This window comes from Diabrotica undecimpunctata, chromosome 9 (genome assembly GCF_040954645.1).
Source record: "Diabrotica undecimpunctata isolate CICGRU chromosome 9, icDiaUnde3, whole genome shotgun sequence".
In the NCBI taxonomy this organism is placed as follows: Eukaryota; Metazoa; Arthropoda; class Insecta; order Coleoptera; family Chrysomelidae; genus Diabrotica; species Diabrotica undecimpunctata.
The window spans coordinates 57,201,270-57,220,922 of record NC_092811.1 but is presented as its reverse complement, the minus strand read 5'-3'; the positions used below and the strand labels follow the sequence as shown (position 1 = coordinate 57,220,922).

Sequence of the window (19,653 nt, the reverse complement as noted above, 5' to 3'; positions counted from 1 at the left end):
AATTTGCATACCCGTAAAGTCTATTTGCTGTAAATATTCGTTATCTGTCCAATGCCAACTATCAGAATTTTGGTTTTCAGCAACCGTAACCTCTTCATCTGAAGACGTTTCTTTTTCCGTCACATCAGATGTTGATTCATCGTCTTCAGATTCCTCATCGGAATCTAATTCCCCAGAACACAGCAACGCCATGGACTCCTCAGGCGTATATTTTCTTTTGAACTGTTACCTAAAATTTAAAACCAAACATAACCTCAAATATTTCTGTATCAATCAAGCTAATAAATTTCTAGCGGTTTTAAAATTTACCTTTTTGCTTTTTCTCCTTTCGAATGTTCCATTTTATAAGCATCATTTGATGTACTTGGACGATCCATTAGAACACTTAACCCATTCGCGGACACTTGGTATATTTTTAATCTACTCAGAACATCACTAGTTTTTTGTTTTAAAATCCTTTTTTATTGCAATAATAAGTACTGATCAAGAGTTAGAAAAGCGATTTCGTCTTTTTTTCTAGAAAAAAATAGGTGTCTGCTATTACAGACGTGTCCCTATACATTGAAAATATGTCTGTACAGGGACACAGTCTGCTATTGCAGACGCATAGTAGTAGAAACAGATATTGCCAAAATAAATAAAAAACCACGTATTTTGTTATAAAACTAGTTACTGTCGTTAATAATACTCAACGCAAGAGGAAAACATTTTCTCTAGAAAAAAATACTTGGGAAAATTTACGAGTGAAAATTTTTAAAACAATCTCCTGCACATAGCGGTGGCTTCTCATCACATCCAGAACAGCGCCATGATGTCTGCCCTCTTTTTCCATTTCTGGAGCATTGGCGACATTTCAAAAAATAACTTTTTCTTTTGTAACTGTTTGACAAGTTTTCTTCCGTCTTTTATATTTGGTGAAATTCCAAGTAGATCTTTTATTATAGCATCTCGAAACATAAGAAGGGTGATCTTCGATTTCGTTATATCTCGGTAAAGAAGGTAACTGTTGACAACAGTAACGTCAATCAGATGAAATATTACTTTCTTATACCATCGTATTGATTTTCGTGGACAGCTGTAATAAGATGTTAACTGGTCACTTCTGTCAATACCTGCCATATTTAGGTTATATTCTGAGACTTCTTTTGGTTTAATTTTAGTTTTGTTGTAAGAATTAGTAGTCTCGATCATTTCTGGATGGAATTTGGTGGTAATCATCAACACCTCCCGCTTATCTTTCCATTTGGAGACATACACCTTGCCCTTTCGCAGCCATTTATGCTCACCCTTCTTAATTTTTTTGGTGGTGATTTCTTTAGGATTTCCTCTGCGATTCGACCTAAGGGTTCCTGTTGTATGAGTTTTACGTTGAAGTAATTTGTTTGACAGGGGAACGCTGTTATAATAATTATCCATAACAGCATGGTGTCCCTTGTCCAAAAAAGGTGAAAGAAGCCTAAATACGAGAGATTGCAATTTTGTCATATTGCCTTCTTCTATTTCTTTGCCTTTATAAATGTCGATGTTGCAAGTATAACCTTTTGTCGTGCACAGCTCGTAGAATTTGATTCCATATTTTGCTTTCTTTCCTTTGATGTATTGTCTGAAACTCAGCCTGCCTCTATGTAATAATAGGGACACGTCCAGGGACAATGCTTCCTCGGGAGAGTAAGCGCTCTAGTAGTTCCTAATCAAAATCTTCACTAATTCACTAACTTTATTGAGTCTATCATTTTTGTCTTTTTCATTTGTGCAGTTTAAACATCTGAGCAGATGTTCGTATCGGCGTCCAGACATAACATAGGAAAATACAGGGTGGTAGTATAGTGGATTATATGAGAAAAGTTTTCGCATAATTGGAAATCGAATTTGTCCTTGCACTAAAGAAATCCCTATAAATTTGTAAAGTTCTTCTTTTGTAGTCTCAACAAAGTTAGTTGTTCTGGAATGTTTAGGTTTAGGCCGATTTGATATCTCCAGCTTGAGACCATATCCATTGGTACTATTTACAAGAAGATCCATTACTTCGTCAGTCCAAAGCAATTTGAAAATTTCTAGTGGTACAGGTTCATGGTCAAAATGTAGTTGTATCCCGGCAGCAGCATGATCGAACTGAAAGTCTGGTATGTCATCATACGTTTCTTCCCAATCATCAGATTCTTCGGAACTAGAACCATCCGCAACCTCTACAGTTTGATTTACGACAGGTGGTGGAATTGGGTTAGTTTGACCTACGACAGGTAGCGGAGCTGAATTAGTTTTATCTGGTGGTGGTAGTGGAGTTGAATTGAAGTTAGATTCGTCAGATGAATTAGCAGAATAACTATCATTTGTAGGTGAATACTCTAGGTATCTATCATCTGATCCAGCAAATTGGTCTGTATCGTTGCTACTCTCGTGATCATCATTTTCATCATCCGATTCAGGTTCAACTTCATCAAAAAGATCCAGTAATCTGCGTTCTTCTTTAGGGTCCATTTTTTCAGAACCTGGAACAAGTGTTTATTTGTAAAATAATTTACTTTGACCGTCAATACATTTTTATTTCAAAGATAGGCTAAGCACAAAAATATGTAAGAGTCATGTGATGGACGAAAAATAACACGTAGAACAAAGTAATGATATACCATGTATCTGTTAGCGTTAGCCGAAGGTTTGAGCGATTTTCAAACTAAACAATAAGTCCGGCTGTTCAATATCAAATTAGCAATCACGCAAAAATAATGGTTTTGTTTTAGTCTATTTTGAGAATAAATATACCAGTGAAAATAATGGTTTTGTTTTAGTCTATCGTGGGAATAAATGTAGATTTTATCTGAGGCAGTTTTCAAAAACAATAATAAACTTTTAAATGTACTTACTTTTGCTATAATTGCGACAATTTGCTTGCGACACTCAAAACGCGCGTGTAGAAACGCACAATAAACGACTGCACCATCCAAAGTATATGGAGAGACTGCCTGTTTTAACAGACGTGACGCCAGGAAAATATAAGGTGAGTAGGGGAGCGCGGAAGAATCAAGGTCAAATAAAATGCTTTCATGTGACATTTCCCTGACAACAAACTCGATATATAGGGACACCAACCTTCATATTTAATGTATTTCTTATGGGCATTGCGGCTGCAGTAGCAGACGTGATATTTTCGATGGTACAAAAATCGTCTGCAATCGCAGACCTGTCCCTACACATGTGTCTGCAATTGCAGACACGCCCGCGAATGTGTTAACAGTTATCTACTTCACCCTATAACAAAATAACAACTATCCAAACAAACAACCAACCATCTAGTAATATAATTTAAGGTCACCCTACCACGCCAACCAAATATACCTGCATATTCAGCGCTGCCAATATTATAGGCAATATACTTTACAATGTCCGAAAACGCGTATTCACGTCCTTGGCGTTACAAATGAAACACAGAAGACGCGAATTAGCGTCTTTGGCAGTAAATGGGTTAAGCTATCTTTGTTAGAATCTATGGAAATCAACAAATTAAAAAACACAGATATAATTCTCAATGACCAACTTGAGACAAACAGTTCTCCCCTCCTCAACCTATTTCATTAGAGACTATAAAGTGTAAACGAATGCCAAAAATAGATCAGTTGAGAAAGGCAATCAGCCGAAACAGCTGTAGTGATAAGAGTTTAAAATAAATTTTGTGGAAGTTTTGAAAACAAAGTTTTCATTGTTTTATTGTTACATAAAATGAATTTCCATCAAGTAACGATCGAATCCATCAATGATAGAGGTTTCAATATTTGTAATATTGCAAAGTACATTCTTTATTTCGTTAATGTTTTTATTAAATAATAATAATAATAATAATAAAACTTTATTCATCCTTGCAGATTATTTACATAATATAGGACATGTCAAAGTAAAAAGAAACGTTAAAGACTACCTATACAATATAAACATACACATAAATATAGAAACAACATACAACATATCTAAGACATAAATTCCGAGACACTATAAAAAAAAACATGACTCGATGAGATAAGTCTTCAATTTATTCTTAAATGCTCTATCATCATCTGCTTCACTTTTTAATTTGGATGGGAGCTGATTAAAAAACCTTACGCCGCTATAATCAGGGTTTTTTTCAAACATAGAAGTGTAATGTTTAGGAGTCCTAAAGAAATCTTTTTTTCTGGTACGATAATTGTGTACATCTGAATTTGATTTCAATGTATTGATATTAGCTTTTGTATACAGAATACTTCTGTATATAAAAATTCAGGGAACAGTGAGTATTTGATATTTTCTAAAATGCTCTCTACACGTATGTCTATATGGTAAATTAAAAATCAAGCGAATTATGCGCTTTTGGGCTATAAAAACTTTCGAGACATTTGTTGCACTGCCCCATAGAACAATATTATATGACAAATGTGAATAGATGATAGCGTAATAAACATTAAGTATCTGTTCCGTTGTAAATAAGTATTTGAGTTGCAAAAGAGCATAGTATCCAGAATTAATTTTCGAGCACACATGATTAATATGTACCTCCCAGCTCATATTACTGTTTAGATGTAGTCCTAAAAACTTTGTAGTGTCAGATAAAGTGATAAAATCATTGTCGACTTTGACAGAGAAATTTTCCTTTATTGGAGTTTTTATATAAAATTGCATACATACTGTTTTACTCGAATTTACTATTAAGGAGTTTTTTTCGCACCAAGACGTAAACTCATGGGCTAAGGTATTGAGTTTTAACCTCAATTCTTCAGCATTTTCTGCAGATGCCAAAGTCGTGTCATCAGCATACAAAAAAATATTTTCCGTACTCATATATTTAGGCATATCATTGATATAACAAAGGACCCAGTATTGATCCTTGTGGAACGCCAAGATCAATGTCATACAAATCTGATTGATAATGACCGACTTTGACATACATCTGTCGATATTCTAGATAGGATTGTAACCATTTTAAAAAATTACCTCGAAATCCAAGTCCGTTTAGTTTACAAATTGCTACATTTAAATGTATAGAGTCAAAAGCTTTAGTTAAATCAAAAAAAGAGGGCTCCAACAAACTTCTTTTGATCTAATGAACTATAAATGAATTTAAAAAATGTTGTTGATGCACTCTCGGTTGATTTACCTGGAAGAAACCCATTTTGATATGAACTTATTATGTTATATTTACTAAGAAATGACAACATCCTTTTATGAATGCATTTTTCAATAACCTTACACAAGACAGTTGGTACGGTAATTGGTCTATAATTTTCTAACATCGTTTTGTTTCCTTTCTTAAATATTGGGGAAACGATACCAATTTTCAAATCAGTGGGAAAAATACCCATCTCTACAGATTTATTTATTACATCAGTTAACGGTGGAATAATGTACACGCTCATATGTTTAACTAGCTTTGTGGAAATGCAATCAATACCCACGGAATTTACATTTTTTAAGGATGAAACAGCTTCGGCAACATCGCTATAGTCAATAGGATAGAAGAAGAATGTTTGGTCAACATTTAAGGTCGTATAGTTTTTAAATTGTGAATTTCCATATTTGGCATTTATTGCATTTTTTGAAAATGATGAAAAGAATACGCCGAAAGCATTTGCCATCTCTTTTTTATCGTTTATGAAACTTCCTAAGTGTTCGATTTTTCTATGTTTTTATACTGTCCTTTTTTTCCAGTCTTGATATTAACTGTTTTCCAAATAAACTTTTGCTTTTGATGGTTATTTTTGTTGTGAAAAGTATTCTGGAAACAATGCTTCTTTGCTTCTTGAATATTATCAGTATACTTCTTTTTGTCTTCTTTATATTTTAATTTTACATCAGGGTCTGTCGAATTTTTTGTCAACCAGAAAAGGTTTTTTAAATCAACTCCCATCTCTAAGATTTCGTTAGAAATCCAGTTGTTAGTATTATTTTGACTTAATTTTTTTACAACCATAGGACAACATATATCAATATGATACAATATAGTATTTACAAAAACAGTATAAGCAGAGTCAATATTGTCGAGATTTTCATAAACAACCTTAAAATCCTCATGATTCAACCTTGTTTGCAATGTTGATATACTTGGTTCAGACAAATTTCTAAATGTTATAGCATTCGTTATGTCATTTGTGTGGTGATTTGCTGATTATTGCTGAATATTAGAATAGTTTGATGTAATTTTTGTGTGTGTAATTTGAGCGATAGATATTGTTTATTCATTAAATTGTTTATTTTTAATAAGACTGTCGGTAATCAATTTTAAGTCATCGCTGTCTGGATTTCCAGTTATGAATTTAATGACAGTTCCAAGTCCGTTTATTAATCCGCGTTTATTTCGATTATGATTATGGATGGCAAATTGATCCCGAATATCTTTTAAATAAATAGAATATTGGGTTTGTAATACGGGATGGTTAATTTTAATGTTTAATTTATTTATTAGATTTTCTATACGCGTGAGGTTAATTGAAAGTAAAAATCTATGTTTTTGAATTATTTCTGTTTGTACTCCTGCCTCTTCTTGGAAAAATCAGTTTGGATTGTTGAAACATTGAATTTGAGCTTGGGTGGTGCATGGTAGAGAAGTAAGAAGAAGTAGTCTGAAAATAAAAAGGAAAATTTATTATTTTCTGATTCTTTTTATATTCTTAATATCAGTAGTTATTTTTCTATTAGCAGGGGTTAGGCCAACAATTTGAGTTTCAATTTGCTCAATAACTTTAATATTTTCATAAGGGGTAATCAGTAATCATCAAATTGTCAATCCTTTCATTGAGATTTTGAATTTGCAAAACTTATTGCAAATGCGAAAATTTGCTAATTTTCGTAAAATAATTCAAAAACATAGATTTTTACTTTCAATTAACCTCACGCGCATAGAAAATCTAATAAATAAATTAAACATTAAAATTAACCATCCCGTATTACAAAGCCACTATTCTATTTATTTAACCCTTTCAGTGAATTTGTCCCTCTAGAGGGACATTACGATCAGTAACCCTGAAGTATAGGTCTGTCATTTTTTGAGAAAAAAATTAAGTTATTTATTTTACTTACTTTATTTGCCATAATTAAGAGATTATTATTCGTAAAAGTAACATTTTCATAATCTTTAGTAGTTTTTTGTAATGTCCCTCTGAAGGGACATTATGTCTTGGTGAATCAAAATATTACAAAACTTTATTTACGCTAGAAATATTTATTCACATAAAAATAACAAAACGAACATTATTTTGAATGAAATTTTGAGAAACAGTTCCTTCCCTTTATCAGACACAGATGAACTTCACATTTGGAACAAAATATATGGGTCTTATTTTTGCACCCCTCCAATTTGCATCTAGAATTATCTTTTTTTCATCTAAATTTGTAAATCTAAACAACCAAAGGTCTGGAGGAAAAAGGCAAAAACGCTGTAATTGACAAAATAATATAATATGAATTCAACGAAAGAAAAAAATAAACAGAACTAGACTTGTTTAACTTAACTAAAGCTAAAAACATTAATATTATCTGTTAAATGAATCGATAACATTGTAAAATTCTTAAGACAAAAAATAAGTCAAATTTTTGTTAGCTGATCAAAATACATTCTTCCTTTTTCTGAACAAAATTTTTTTAAAACTTGGAGATCTTTGTATTTTGCCATTGGAATGGGCAGTGACTCAGTATAGGATCGAGAAGGAAAAACGAATTCTTTTCTAGTATACGGTGGTTCCCTACCAGTCACTTTTTTGTTAATGACAGCCGAAACCATTGTTCCATTGTAGGTGTCTCTGAAATAAATTAGTCTGGGATGTTGCTTTGAAATGCTTAATTCTCTTATTGGTCTAGTTTTAAAAGGTGCTTTTGTAACATACATAGGTGCAAGAAAAGTGTCCCAGCTACGCACCAAGTAGTTATCAACCACTTCTACTTTATAAGGCACAGGTTTTTGACGAGCCAATCGTAACACTGCTTCCCAATCTTCTGGGGTTTCTGCTGCACTTTTTTGATTAACGATACCAAAATCTTTATCCGTCTCCATGTAAGAGTGACCTCTTATAGGAAAGGTCACTGAAATAGAGTCAAATGTGTTTATTTTATGGACTAAATAATGTAGAAACCGGAATACCGTCCAATTTTTATTTTGGCCTCCACACGAATCACAGAAAATCACTAAGTTACGAACTTCAGGAGGAAGCTGGATTGTCACATAGTCATACAGAAATGAGCAAACTTCATTGGCACCCTTTCGAGCTACTGTCTCAGGGTACGAGTACATAACAACATCATTATCACTAAGTCGATGGATATTAAAGGAGTAGAAAGACAACTGCCTTTTATAATACACGTCGTTACTCGTAATATTAGGCATTGGAAGGTTTTTATTATAGTCCATTGCTATGACTTCATATTCTCTTGAGGTCCTTGCTCGTAGTTTAGCTTTTGTTTTTCGTTTGTAAAATGTCTGTGCTTTCAGCAAGTGAAGTTTCTGCCCTGTTTTAAGTTTATTAATTAATTTTTCATCTTTACATTCCCTTATTTTTATTTTGAAAGCATCACAAGCGTGTGTTGAATGTTTTTCTATATACTTCATAGCACACTGCTCTATTGGGATGTTTCTCAAGGAACATTTTGTACATCTTTTTAATGTTAAGTTCCTCTGGAAGGTACTTCCTGCTAGATTTTTTTAGGCTGTAGTGACTCATGCGTCCTTTGAATGATTTTATGTGATTTAAAATTAACTGCATAGTTTCTTCAGACAATTTATTGGGTCTTGAGCCATGTTTACCTCTATTGTCCTTGGCGGTTGTACCATGTTTTAGGGCTTTTTGTACAGTTTGTAATCTTCTCGTGGATATGCCATGAAGAGCAACAAAAGCTTTTTGACAAAACGACTGAACGTCTTTTGCAGGTGATGTAAGCCCCTCATCATTAGTTACCGCAAGGCGAATTCTGTAATAAAAAGAGCCATCTCTTACGTTGCAATTCTCTTCATCTTTTCTTGGCCTTCTTTGAGTTACAGGAAGTATGAATATTAGACCACCCAAATACATACTTTGCTCGTCCCAATTCAGCATAGAATTAAAATTACGAATAATTGTATTTCTTTGTTCAACCGTTATATTTTCAAAACACTGGTAACGTTTACAACGGCAGTCCTCGCCTGTTTCGTGAGTTTGCACTTTTAGCGCTTTAGCTACATCACGTATTCGCCCAAAACTTTTTCGTTTTCTTGTAGTTTTTGACTGTAAAGCCTCTTCAATTTCGCTGTCCTCACTTTCCATATTAATAAACAATAGTTCAAACTTACCAAACGTTAAAAAACAAACTGTGATTATGATAATATTGATACTTAAATAAACAACTTGTATGAATGCTGAACACTGACTGTGATTTTCCGTTGTAAATTGTCCCTACGGACAGGCGCATTGAGCACTTAAATCTGACTTATAGCATTGTTGCCTAGTTTAACCTTGACTTGCAGCGCTCTTCCATTGTACAGCATTATTTTATTCGTTTGTAACGTTTGACTTATTGCACTTTTATTTTGTTTGATATTTGTGGATTGTACTACGTGTATCCAAGTATCGAAAAATGTATTCCTCAAGAAATCGATAAAAATTGACTTACAGCGTTTTCCCCTGTAGTCTTCGTATGTAAACTCATGAAAAAACCAATAGGAGGAGGTATTTCATAAACAGAGTCAGGGGCAGGTGTATATCACTTAATACGTCTTGTTTCATACGTTACATTATTCATCCATTCAATTTTATTTTCAGTGAGGTCATATGTTTTGTGGAAGTCTTCTATTTCCTGTTTTAGATCAAGGTTTTTTTCTAGTTCCGTTTCATTTTCATTTGGTGCCTCTGAGCACGTTTTTTCTAGTTCTTCATTTTCTAGATCACTTCCTGCAAATAGGGCTGAAAAATTTTTTTCTTTGACAGTCATGTCTCGTTCTTCATCGTCCTCAATCTCGACCTCTCAATCAGATAACAACGAAACATCCGAGTCGTCATTATCTTCTAAATAGTACAACAGTTCCTCTTCAGTAAGGGGCTTCTTGTTTTTCCACATTTCCTGAAATAAAAAAGAAAACATCAGTAACTAGTACATACCTAAATCAAAACGTCCAAATAATAAAAATTACGTACAATTTTTAAAAACTTCATAAAAAGCATTTGCACTGATAACATTATTTAAGCATAAAGTAATTTTGTCCCTGCACAGGGACATAAAAAAAATACCCCCTCCATAAACACCACACTATCTTTAAATGCAAAACTATTGAGACGTCTAGCAAAATTAACTCTTTTACTTACCAAATTCAGAAGGTTACAGTTGTTGTTGGACAAAAAACCAGACTTAAATGTAATTATGTATGTATAACTTTCACAGCGCAGCAAATCTACCCGAAACCGCTGACTTATGTCAAACCTGAAATTGTTTAAACGTCACCCATAGGCGTGCATCGTCTTTTAATTATTTTAGAAAGGTTGTCGGTTGCAAGGTACATTGTTTGTTCGGCGCTCAAAAAACACAATCTATTTATTTAAAATTATAGAAAAATGTGTCCCTGTGGAGGGACAAATCTACTACGAGGGTACTTTTTTTTAATGTAAGTGGAACTGAAAGGGTTAAAGGATATTCGGGATCAATTTGCTATCTTTAATCATAATCGAAATAAACACGGATTAATAAACGGACTTGGAACTGTCATTAAATTCATAACTGGAAATTCATACAGAGATGACTAAAAATGGATTACCGACAGTCTTAACAAAAATAAACAATTTAATGAGCAATATCTATCACTCAAATTACTCACAAAAAACTACATCAAACTATTCTAATATTCAATCAAAAATTTAACGAAATAAAGAATGTACTTTGTAATATTACAAATATTGAAACCTCTAGGAAAATAGATATGACAATTACTTTATCTAAAGCCAATATAACAAATATTGAGCTATTCTACGTTAACCAGATTCAGATACAGATTCCAATACGATATAGAAGACCCTTTTGCTAGCTTTTGGTTTCGTGTTGTCTTTAACACCAAATAAGATAGATCCGGTGCATGTGAGCCTTACTCTCGAAGGTATCTTCAACGTACATCCTGTTAGTGTATGTCCGACAGTAGTGACTGCTGACTTTTGGTAATAAATTTAACCACTCCTTAACAGATTGCTGCTTTTCTGCATTATTAGTCACAGTTGTTTTGGTCGTTCGCTTTTGATGTCTAGTTCTTAGGTCTTGGTTTGTCCCATTTGCAGGTTGTTCCGCCTGAAGTGTCGATCCATTCCGTGACGGTTTCAGCCTGCAAGTCTAACGTGTTCAATATAAAGTTTTTACAGACTCTTATAGGTATATTTTCGTCGTCTGGAAGAAAATAGTCGAATGCTATGGATGCTTATGGATAAGATTTTTGAAGTATGCTTTCTGTGCTTGCCAGGTACCAAGAGACCAGAAATACTTGAAAAGAGATTGCCGTCTGTCTTCTGATATCAAACTGCAGAGAAAGCTCCTATCAGACTTAGCGGTTGCAGAATGTAAGCATTGTTTTCTTATAGACCTTCCTGTATGCAGGTCATAGTAAGATTTGGATTTACTGTTGTCGTCAGCAATGTAAGGTCTGCAAATTTAAGTAAGGTCTCCCTATGTCTCTCATTTGTGAAATATCTATTCTCTGTTCCACATTTCTTATTTGATTACTATTTATTTGGATATTTTGTTGTATATCGTCTAATTTTTCTTCTGTGTTTCTCCTGTCTTCGTTAATTTTTACTTCTAAGTTACATTTCTGCAACTCTATTTTCTGTTCTATATCTATCTTATTATCTTGAATAATCCTCTTTACTTCTGTCCTCTCATTTTCTATCCTTTTCTTGTAGTCATTTCGTATATTTTTTATTTCATTTGCTACTTTTTTCTCTGCAGCTTCAAGTTTTTTATCCATTTGTTTTTCTATTTGCTTTACAATTTTATTATTATTATCTTCTATTTTCTTTTCTAATTTTCTATAATTCTCTTCCAATTTCTGTTCCATTTTTTTCATGTCTTCTTTGACTTCTTTTGAATTCTCTTCCATTTTTTTCGTATTCTCTTCCATTTTCTGCTCTATTTTTTTTATGTCTTTTTTGACTTCTTTTGAATTCTCTTCCATTTTTTGTTCCATTTTTTTCGTATTCTCTTCTATTTATTGTCTTGTTCATCTGCATCATTAATGACATCAAAGCTGCCATATTGACATTTACCTCTCTTTCTGGATTCATTTCTGCAGTATCTTGTGGAACTTGAACTAAACTCTCCTCTTGTGTAGGTTGTGTTTCTACTTCCACATCTTCATTCTTTTTGCTTCTTGTACCTTTCTTTCCTTGAGACATTTTGAGACTTCACTTGTTCAAATATAATTAAAAATAAAATCTATAATTTTTGCTTTCTAATGAAAATTAATTTAATTATATGAGAGCACTTATCTTCCCAAACTAATTCTTTTAAATAGAGAGCCCCGCGGTGGGCGCCAAATTGTTATGATGTATTGTTTGTGAATGATGAGCAATGAGTATTTTTAATAATATAATATATATAGGGTTTTTATCGCGGTTCTCAAAGAATTAGTTTATAAGTACTTTTTTAAATTATCTTTATTAGATCTACTATGAAACACACATATATATCTAACCTAGCCAATGTAAATTTAAAATAAACTATCTTTAAATTGAAATTCTTATGAAACTAATTAAATTCTATAGACAATGTAAAATTTAAACAAACTATCTTCAAAATTGAAATTGTTATGACACTAACTAAATTATATTAACAAAATTTTGTACCTTTCTGTCACTGAATGCCTAAATGAACTGTATTCCACTATATAGATTCTAATCACTATTCAATGTCTTCCTGCTTTGGTTATCCTTGTTTTTGTGAAATTACTTTTTCCAATTATCAGCTTCCACCAATTTAAAATATATTTCTTCTTAAGCATTTATAAACCACCAAGCAAACCAGCAAACAACATTTATATTTATTCTTCTTTTCAATATACCAATATCCAATCACCAAATATATTATTTAATTTTAATATTCAATTAATACTTGGTAATAGTTTCCTTTTTACCAGGGCACTGTCTTGAAACTTCGTCATCAGTGAAAAATTTATGTACAGTGCGCCTTATTAATCCAAATTTATCAACTTTTTTACGGGTGTATTTTGTCAATCCTGACTTCTTTAAAGCAGTGGTACTCGTTTTGTATGAAAGGAAACTGTTTGCATATTTAAGTAATTTATATTTTTTTAATAGTTTACCTTTGATTACTTTCGAAAATATCTGTTTCGACTTTCTACCTCTTATTTCATTAAAATTTTCACTAAGTTCCTTTGTAAGGACTTTTCCAAATAAAATTTTTCTTCTTATTTCTTCTGTAACTTTATAACCCTTTAACATCTTATCGACTTCGGTTTTAGGTGAGCTCGCTTTAAGTGATGTTAGTTGACGGAAATTATTATTCTGATTTTAATTTTTAAATATCTCGGTAGCATTTTGCTCTGTCCTTTCTAAAGACTTTTCGACCTTGTAATTTTTGTCGACTAACTTCGACACTATTAGTCGTAGTTTCACTTTCATTGTGATTTTCAACTCTTAAAAATTGAAGTGGTGTCGAAGTACGATAAGTTAGATCCATCACACTCTTTGGTGTTTCATTCATAATTTTTTTCAATAACTTTTTCTTTGCTTGATATCGTTTAGAGTTTTCCCTCCAATTTTTTCTTCTGCTTCTTTTTTCTCTCAACGAAATTTGACTGATTAGTTTTATTGTTCCAATTAATTTCCATATATAAAATATTTAATGATAATTAGGACTAGGATTGTAATATAGGGTAATATATAGTTTTATTGTTCCATTCCCCTTATTCCTTTCGTACCTCTCATGTTCCATTTCTTTATGGACCGCTAGCCTGACAGAATCATTTTTAATTTTTTGTCTGCACCTTTTTTCACATTCGCTTTTTCTTTGCAGTCTTTCTTCCTCAGACATTCCTTTTCTTCGAGACATTTTCGTTTCTACTGTTGTTCTGTGTAAAATAAAAAAAACTAGCATATTTGTTCATTTGCGTGGATACTTATCATTAACATGGTTAAAATCTATCCACGTAAATGAGTTTTCAAAACGTCCACGTTAATGAGAATTTAAAATCAAATACCCTGTATACCTTTATACACTTGCCGATTTTTAAGTTACTACTACACATGAAAATCTTTGTAATTACCGATAAAACCCCAGTAAAATTAAATCTGTAAATTCATTACTACCGGATATATTACAACCAAGTTAATGAATGTTGATAAACATACGCACCTGACCCTAGCACAACTGAACACTCTCACAACTGAACCAAGACTGATCGTGCTTTTTAGGCGTCTGATCATAAAAATACCAACGGTTGTTCTATTTGATGACACTGTTGCCATATCTAATTTCAAATTATTGAAGGCAATTTGACGCTGTTTGTTTATGTCCACGTTAATGAACTCAGAAGCTGGTTGCATATTTTAAAGATGGTCTCAGCAAGTATAGATAATATTTATAGTAAACTATATTCACTCAGTTATTGCTTTATTATTACTCATTTAGTTTAGGAACTCAAAACAATTCCAAATAAAGGCAAATACTATGAAAGTAAAAATATCCGTAAAAATTGGCACCCAGTTGCATCCACGTTAATAAAAAATCAGTGGTTTTTTTTGTTTTGTTTTACTTTAAATAACTAATGTTTGAATAAAATTATATATGAAACTAATAGACCTCGTTCTTGCCGAAGTTACTACAAAAATTTTATAGGAAGATATTTGAATGATTTAAAAAAAACCTAAGGTTACTCGAAATATCCCTTATTGGGAGAATCAGCCATATAACAATTAAATAATAATATTGCATTATACTTCAGTGCAATATTCATTGACTATATGGTAGTCATAAATCAAAATTATATATACATATATATTAAATATATTATTTAAACACTAAAGATAGAATGAATGACACTAAATATTAATGTCCAATTTACATAGCCATTCAATTGCTTCTGGGGAACATTCCGCAAAGTCCTGGAGGTTTCCACGGTAGGCACGATATATATATATATATATATATATATATATATATATATATATATATATATATATATATATATATATATATATATATATATATATATTGTTATTTCCTAACAGAGAATTTTTAAATAGTAGAAAATTTTTTATTTCCTGGGTCTGTCTGTTGTAAATAAAAATACTTAACCATCTCTTAAATATTTCAGCTATTTGCCATTTTCAATAAGTACTTTATATATATATATATATATATATATATATATATAGAGAGAGAGAGAGAGAGAGAGAGAGAGAGAAAGATAGAGAATAGAACTAAGATGAAAAACAGTAGCATAATTAATGGATATTTATTAAAAAATTGATTATATGTAATTTTAAAGATATATATATAGTAAGATTTTTTATATTATAGTGTACTAAAATACACGGAAATAAGTATGTGATATTGCTTAATTATATTTGAACCCTATATTACAATCCTAGTCCTAATTATCATTAAATATTTTATGTATGGAAATTAATTCTAATTCTTAAAGTATAAAACTATTAACTAAAGTATAAAATTTTAACTAAAGTCTAAAACTATTAACTAAAGTATAAAACTATTAAAGTCTTAACCTCCTTAACCTTCCTCTTCCTCCTGTGCCTGGAACTCATGCACAAAATTCATTATTTTGCTACGAAGCATCCTAATCTTCTTGGGATTTTTAATTTGCCGTATTTCTGCGCCTAAATGTCTGTAACAATGTATGAGATTATTTCAAGTTATATACTTGATTTATTGCAACAAAAATATTTAAACATGAAAACCATACAAATATTTACAAAATAAGTACTAAATTTTTTTACTTACATCAAGAAACTATCAACAAGATCTGCTTCAGATTAAGAATCTGTTTCATGTTTTTCTAAAACTCTTGTAGCTGCCTCCATAATTTTTACAGCATGCATCTCCTTACTATTCTCTGCCTTTGGGACAAGTTTCGTCCTTTTGGGTTTAATTTGAGTTGCCTCCAAATTAGTTTCTGATGATATTAAAGGAGTTTGAGGCATATCAGATTGTACGGAAAATTCAGGCTCTGATTCTATGGACATTCTTGTTGACGGTGAATCAAGTAAAACATCTGAGGACTCTAATATTCTTTTTTGTAATTTCCTGGATGGCCCTGGTCCTTCAGATAAAGTTTGTCATTCCATTCTAGCTCAAATAAGTGACATACACTACTTCTATTTCATTAACAGGGTCTCTAAGCTCACTTACTTGTTCCACTAGATTGGACACACTTGAGCGTACAGAATTACTGCCATCCAGGAATTTTAGATTGTCAAAACACCATAAGGAGGGGCAATAAACTTGGTCTGTTCCACTACCACTGGTCATGCTGCTCCTTATTTTGTTTTTTTTTCAGCAAAATACTCAGTCGTAGACTGTTTATCTTTTTTCTGATATCATCTACACCCACGTTGGCCGATGGGTATTTATGGTTAAAATTTTCGGCTATGGATTTTAGTGAAAATAATATTTTTGTTTTATTTTTGTAATCAATGTTGGTTACCTAATACAATTGGGGATGTAATTCATAAAATTTTATTAAATAATGACATTCCTCGCGGGAAATTGTATGTTTTTCCTAAAAAATACATATATTATCTTCTGTCTTATTAATTATATAAGATAATAAGCTTACCTCTTTTCCACAACTTATTTTTTTAATTTTCAAATTAAAACTGTGTATAAAATAAACTGCTCCACGTGACTTGTTGGCAAGATCAACAAACAAACAATAAAAGCTTGCGAATGCGTTTATTCGGTAAAAGCCCTACTTCCCGCCAAAACCACACAGGTTGGTGACACTGAATTCACGTCCAATAAAAGCGAAAAATAGAACATGTCCTATTTCGTGAATTTCTTCACGAAGTTATTCACTGCAAAATTGGATGTCAGATTGTGCTTTACACACGTCAAATTTGACCTTGAAGTGACTTCATGAATTTCTTCATGATTTTATTGTTGGTGTAAAGCTCGTATAAGAATGCGTCCGTGCACCCGGCTTAGTGTACTAGTTACCGATATTCCTCTGTAATTTGAGCAGTCCAACTTATTTCCTTTTTTATGGATGGAAGAAATATAAGCTACTTTCCATAGACTGGGTGGTGTGACACCGTTTATATATTTGTTCATACACCAAGTAAGTGCTAGAAAGAGTTTATCTATGCCACATTTTATTAATTCGGCTGGAATGTTTTCTGGGCCAGGAGCTCTACAATTTTTTACTTCAGTTACAGCTTTCTTCACCATATCAACTCCCACTACTATCTCTTCGCCTTCAACGAATATTTCCGTTGGTGATTGTGTGGTATATTTTACTCTACTTTCTGTTAGCAAATTCTCGTAGTGTTCTTTCCATTTTTCTGTTGGTATTAACTGAATAGAAGTAGTATTTCTTTCTGTGTTCTTTATTTTTTTTTTAAGTTTCCATGTCTCTGAACACTTTCTTCCGCTTATGTTAGTGTTGATCTCTTGACATTTCCTATCCCACATTTCTTTTTTTGCTGCTATTACTGCTCATCTTGTTGTTCTTCGTAAATCCAGATATTTTTTTTTGTCTACTTGATGTTTAGTACTTAGCCACCGTGCGTACGCTTTCTTTTTCTCCATTATTAGGTTTTGTATGTCTTCGCTCGAACCACTGCCTGATAATAGGAAAAATATATACACCATTCGTAGACAGGAACCACACAGACATCAACAAAGAACACAGAGAAAAAATAGAAAGAACTACGTACACCTTAGGTAATCTAGATAACGAGAGCACACAGTTACTTTACTCCTGGAGACACAGGAGTACACACTAACACAAAAACTACAGGAATCACACAGATCAACGACGGATGAATACGAACATATAAAAAACTGCATGAAAGACGCAGCGCTAGAAGCCTTAGGGCCACAGGTACGGAGAGTAAATAAACCATATTGGTGGGATAAAGAAGTGGAAGAAAAGATAAAAAGAAAGAAGGAAGTATATCTAAAGTTATTACAACGGGGAGACGAACATACAAAACAACAATATAAAAACTTGAATAAAGAAGTCAAACGAGAAGTGGTTAAAAAGAAAGATAGTGCATGGGAACAAAAATGCCATTACCTAGACAACCATATAGGAGGGACAAAGAGCTCTAAAGTCTGGAGAACTATAAAAACGATGAGAACAACGACAAAAAACCAAGTCATGATAAATAGATTACCAGAGAACACATGGGTAGAGCATTTTGAGAACTTATTAACAGAGAGAAGAGAAAGGTTTAAACAGACAAATGAACAAGTGGAAGTAGAAGGAAGAATCGAAATATCAATAGAACAAGTGAATGAAGCAGTTAAGGGAATGAAATTAAAAAAATCTCCAGGCCCAGGCGGAATACATCCAGAGTTGATTAGGTATGGATCATCAAAACTGTTTGAGATGATCCGAAAATTATTCGAAAGATGCTTAAACGGAGAAGAAGTTCCAGAAGAATGGAGACAATCGTATATCTCTCTAATACACAAGAAAGGCACAAAGATGGATTCCAAAAACTATAGAGGGATCGCAGTGATTGCTACTATAGACCGACTATACTCAAAAGTACTACGAAACCTTATAGAAAATGATATTAAAGACAAACAACCCGAAGAACAAGCTGGATTTAGGGCCGGACGCTCCACTATGGATAATATTTTCACATTAAAAATTGCAATGGAAAAACGAGTGCAGAGAAGTAGAGAAACTCATATAGCTTTAATAGATTTGGAAAAAGCATATGATAGTGTACCGATCTCCCAACTATGGATAGAAATGTGTAACTTGAAAATAAACCCAATTCTTATTAACGCCACTCAAAAATATTACGAACAAAACTTTGCAAGAATTAAAATGGGACAAGAAATCACCTCTCCTTTTCAAACAACAAAGGGACTAAGACAAGGCTGCTGTCTGTCACCCACCTTATTTAAAATCTATTTGGACAGATCCTTAGTGAAATGGGTAAAAAAATGTAGAAACATGGGAATAACGGTGGAAGAAAACAAGCTATATACACTTTTGACCGGGTAGTAATTGCCGAAGACAGCTACGATCTTAGCTATATGGTAAGAAAACTGCAAGAAGAATATGAGGTGGCAGGTCTAAACATGAATATGACAAAATGTGAATATCTCTCAGTGGGAACAGATGAAATATGTGACCTAGTCTTGGAAGACGACAAAATCACAGGCGTGCAATCCTGCAAATATTTGGGGGTCATTTTCAACAAGAAGGGAAATAGCGCAGATGAAATCAGGGAAAGAATAAACAAGGGCAGAGCAGCGACCCGTGCGTTAAACTCTCTTCTCTGGCAAAAAACAATTCGACGAGAAACCAAAAAACACATTTACGGTAGTATAGTCCAAAGTATTACACTTTACGGTTCGGAAGTGTGGGACGTCACCAAAGCTAATAGAAACAAACTTATGACGACAGAAATGGCTTATCTGAGACGAAGCTGCGGTAGATCGAAACTGCATAGAGTTAGAAACGAACAAATA

General features: G+C 32.7%; 1 protein-coding gene across 1 annotated transcript; it reads right to left on the bottom strand.

The window, feature by feature from the left end:
• Positions 1-17,094: 17,094 nt before the first annotated feature.
• Positions 17,095-17,631, bottom strand: LOC140450850 (uncharacterized). The gene has a single exon (XM_072544530.1). The coding sequence runs from the start codon at positions 17,629-17,631 to the stop codon at positions 17,095-17,097; it is 537 nt and encodes a 178-aa protein (XP_072400631.1).
• Positions 17,632-19,653: the final 2,022 nt, after the last annotated feature.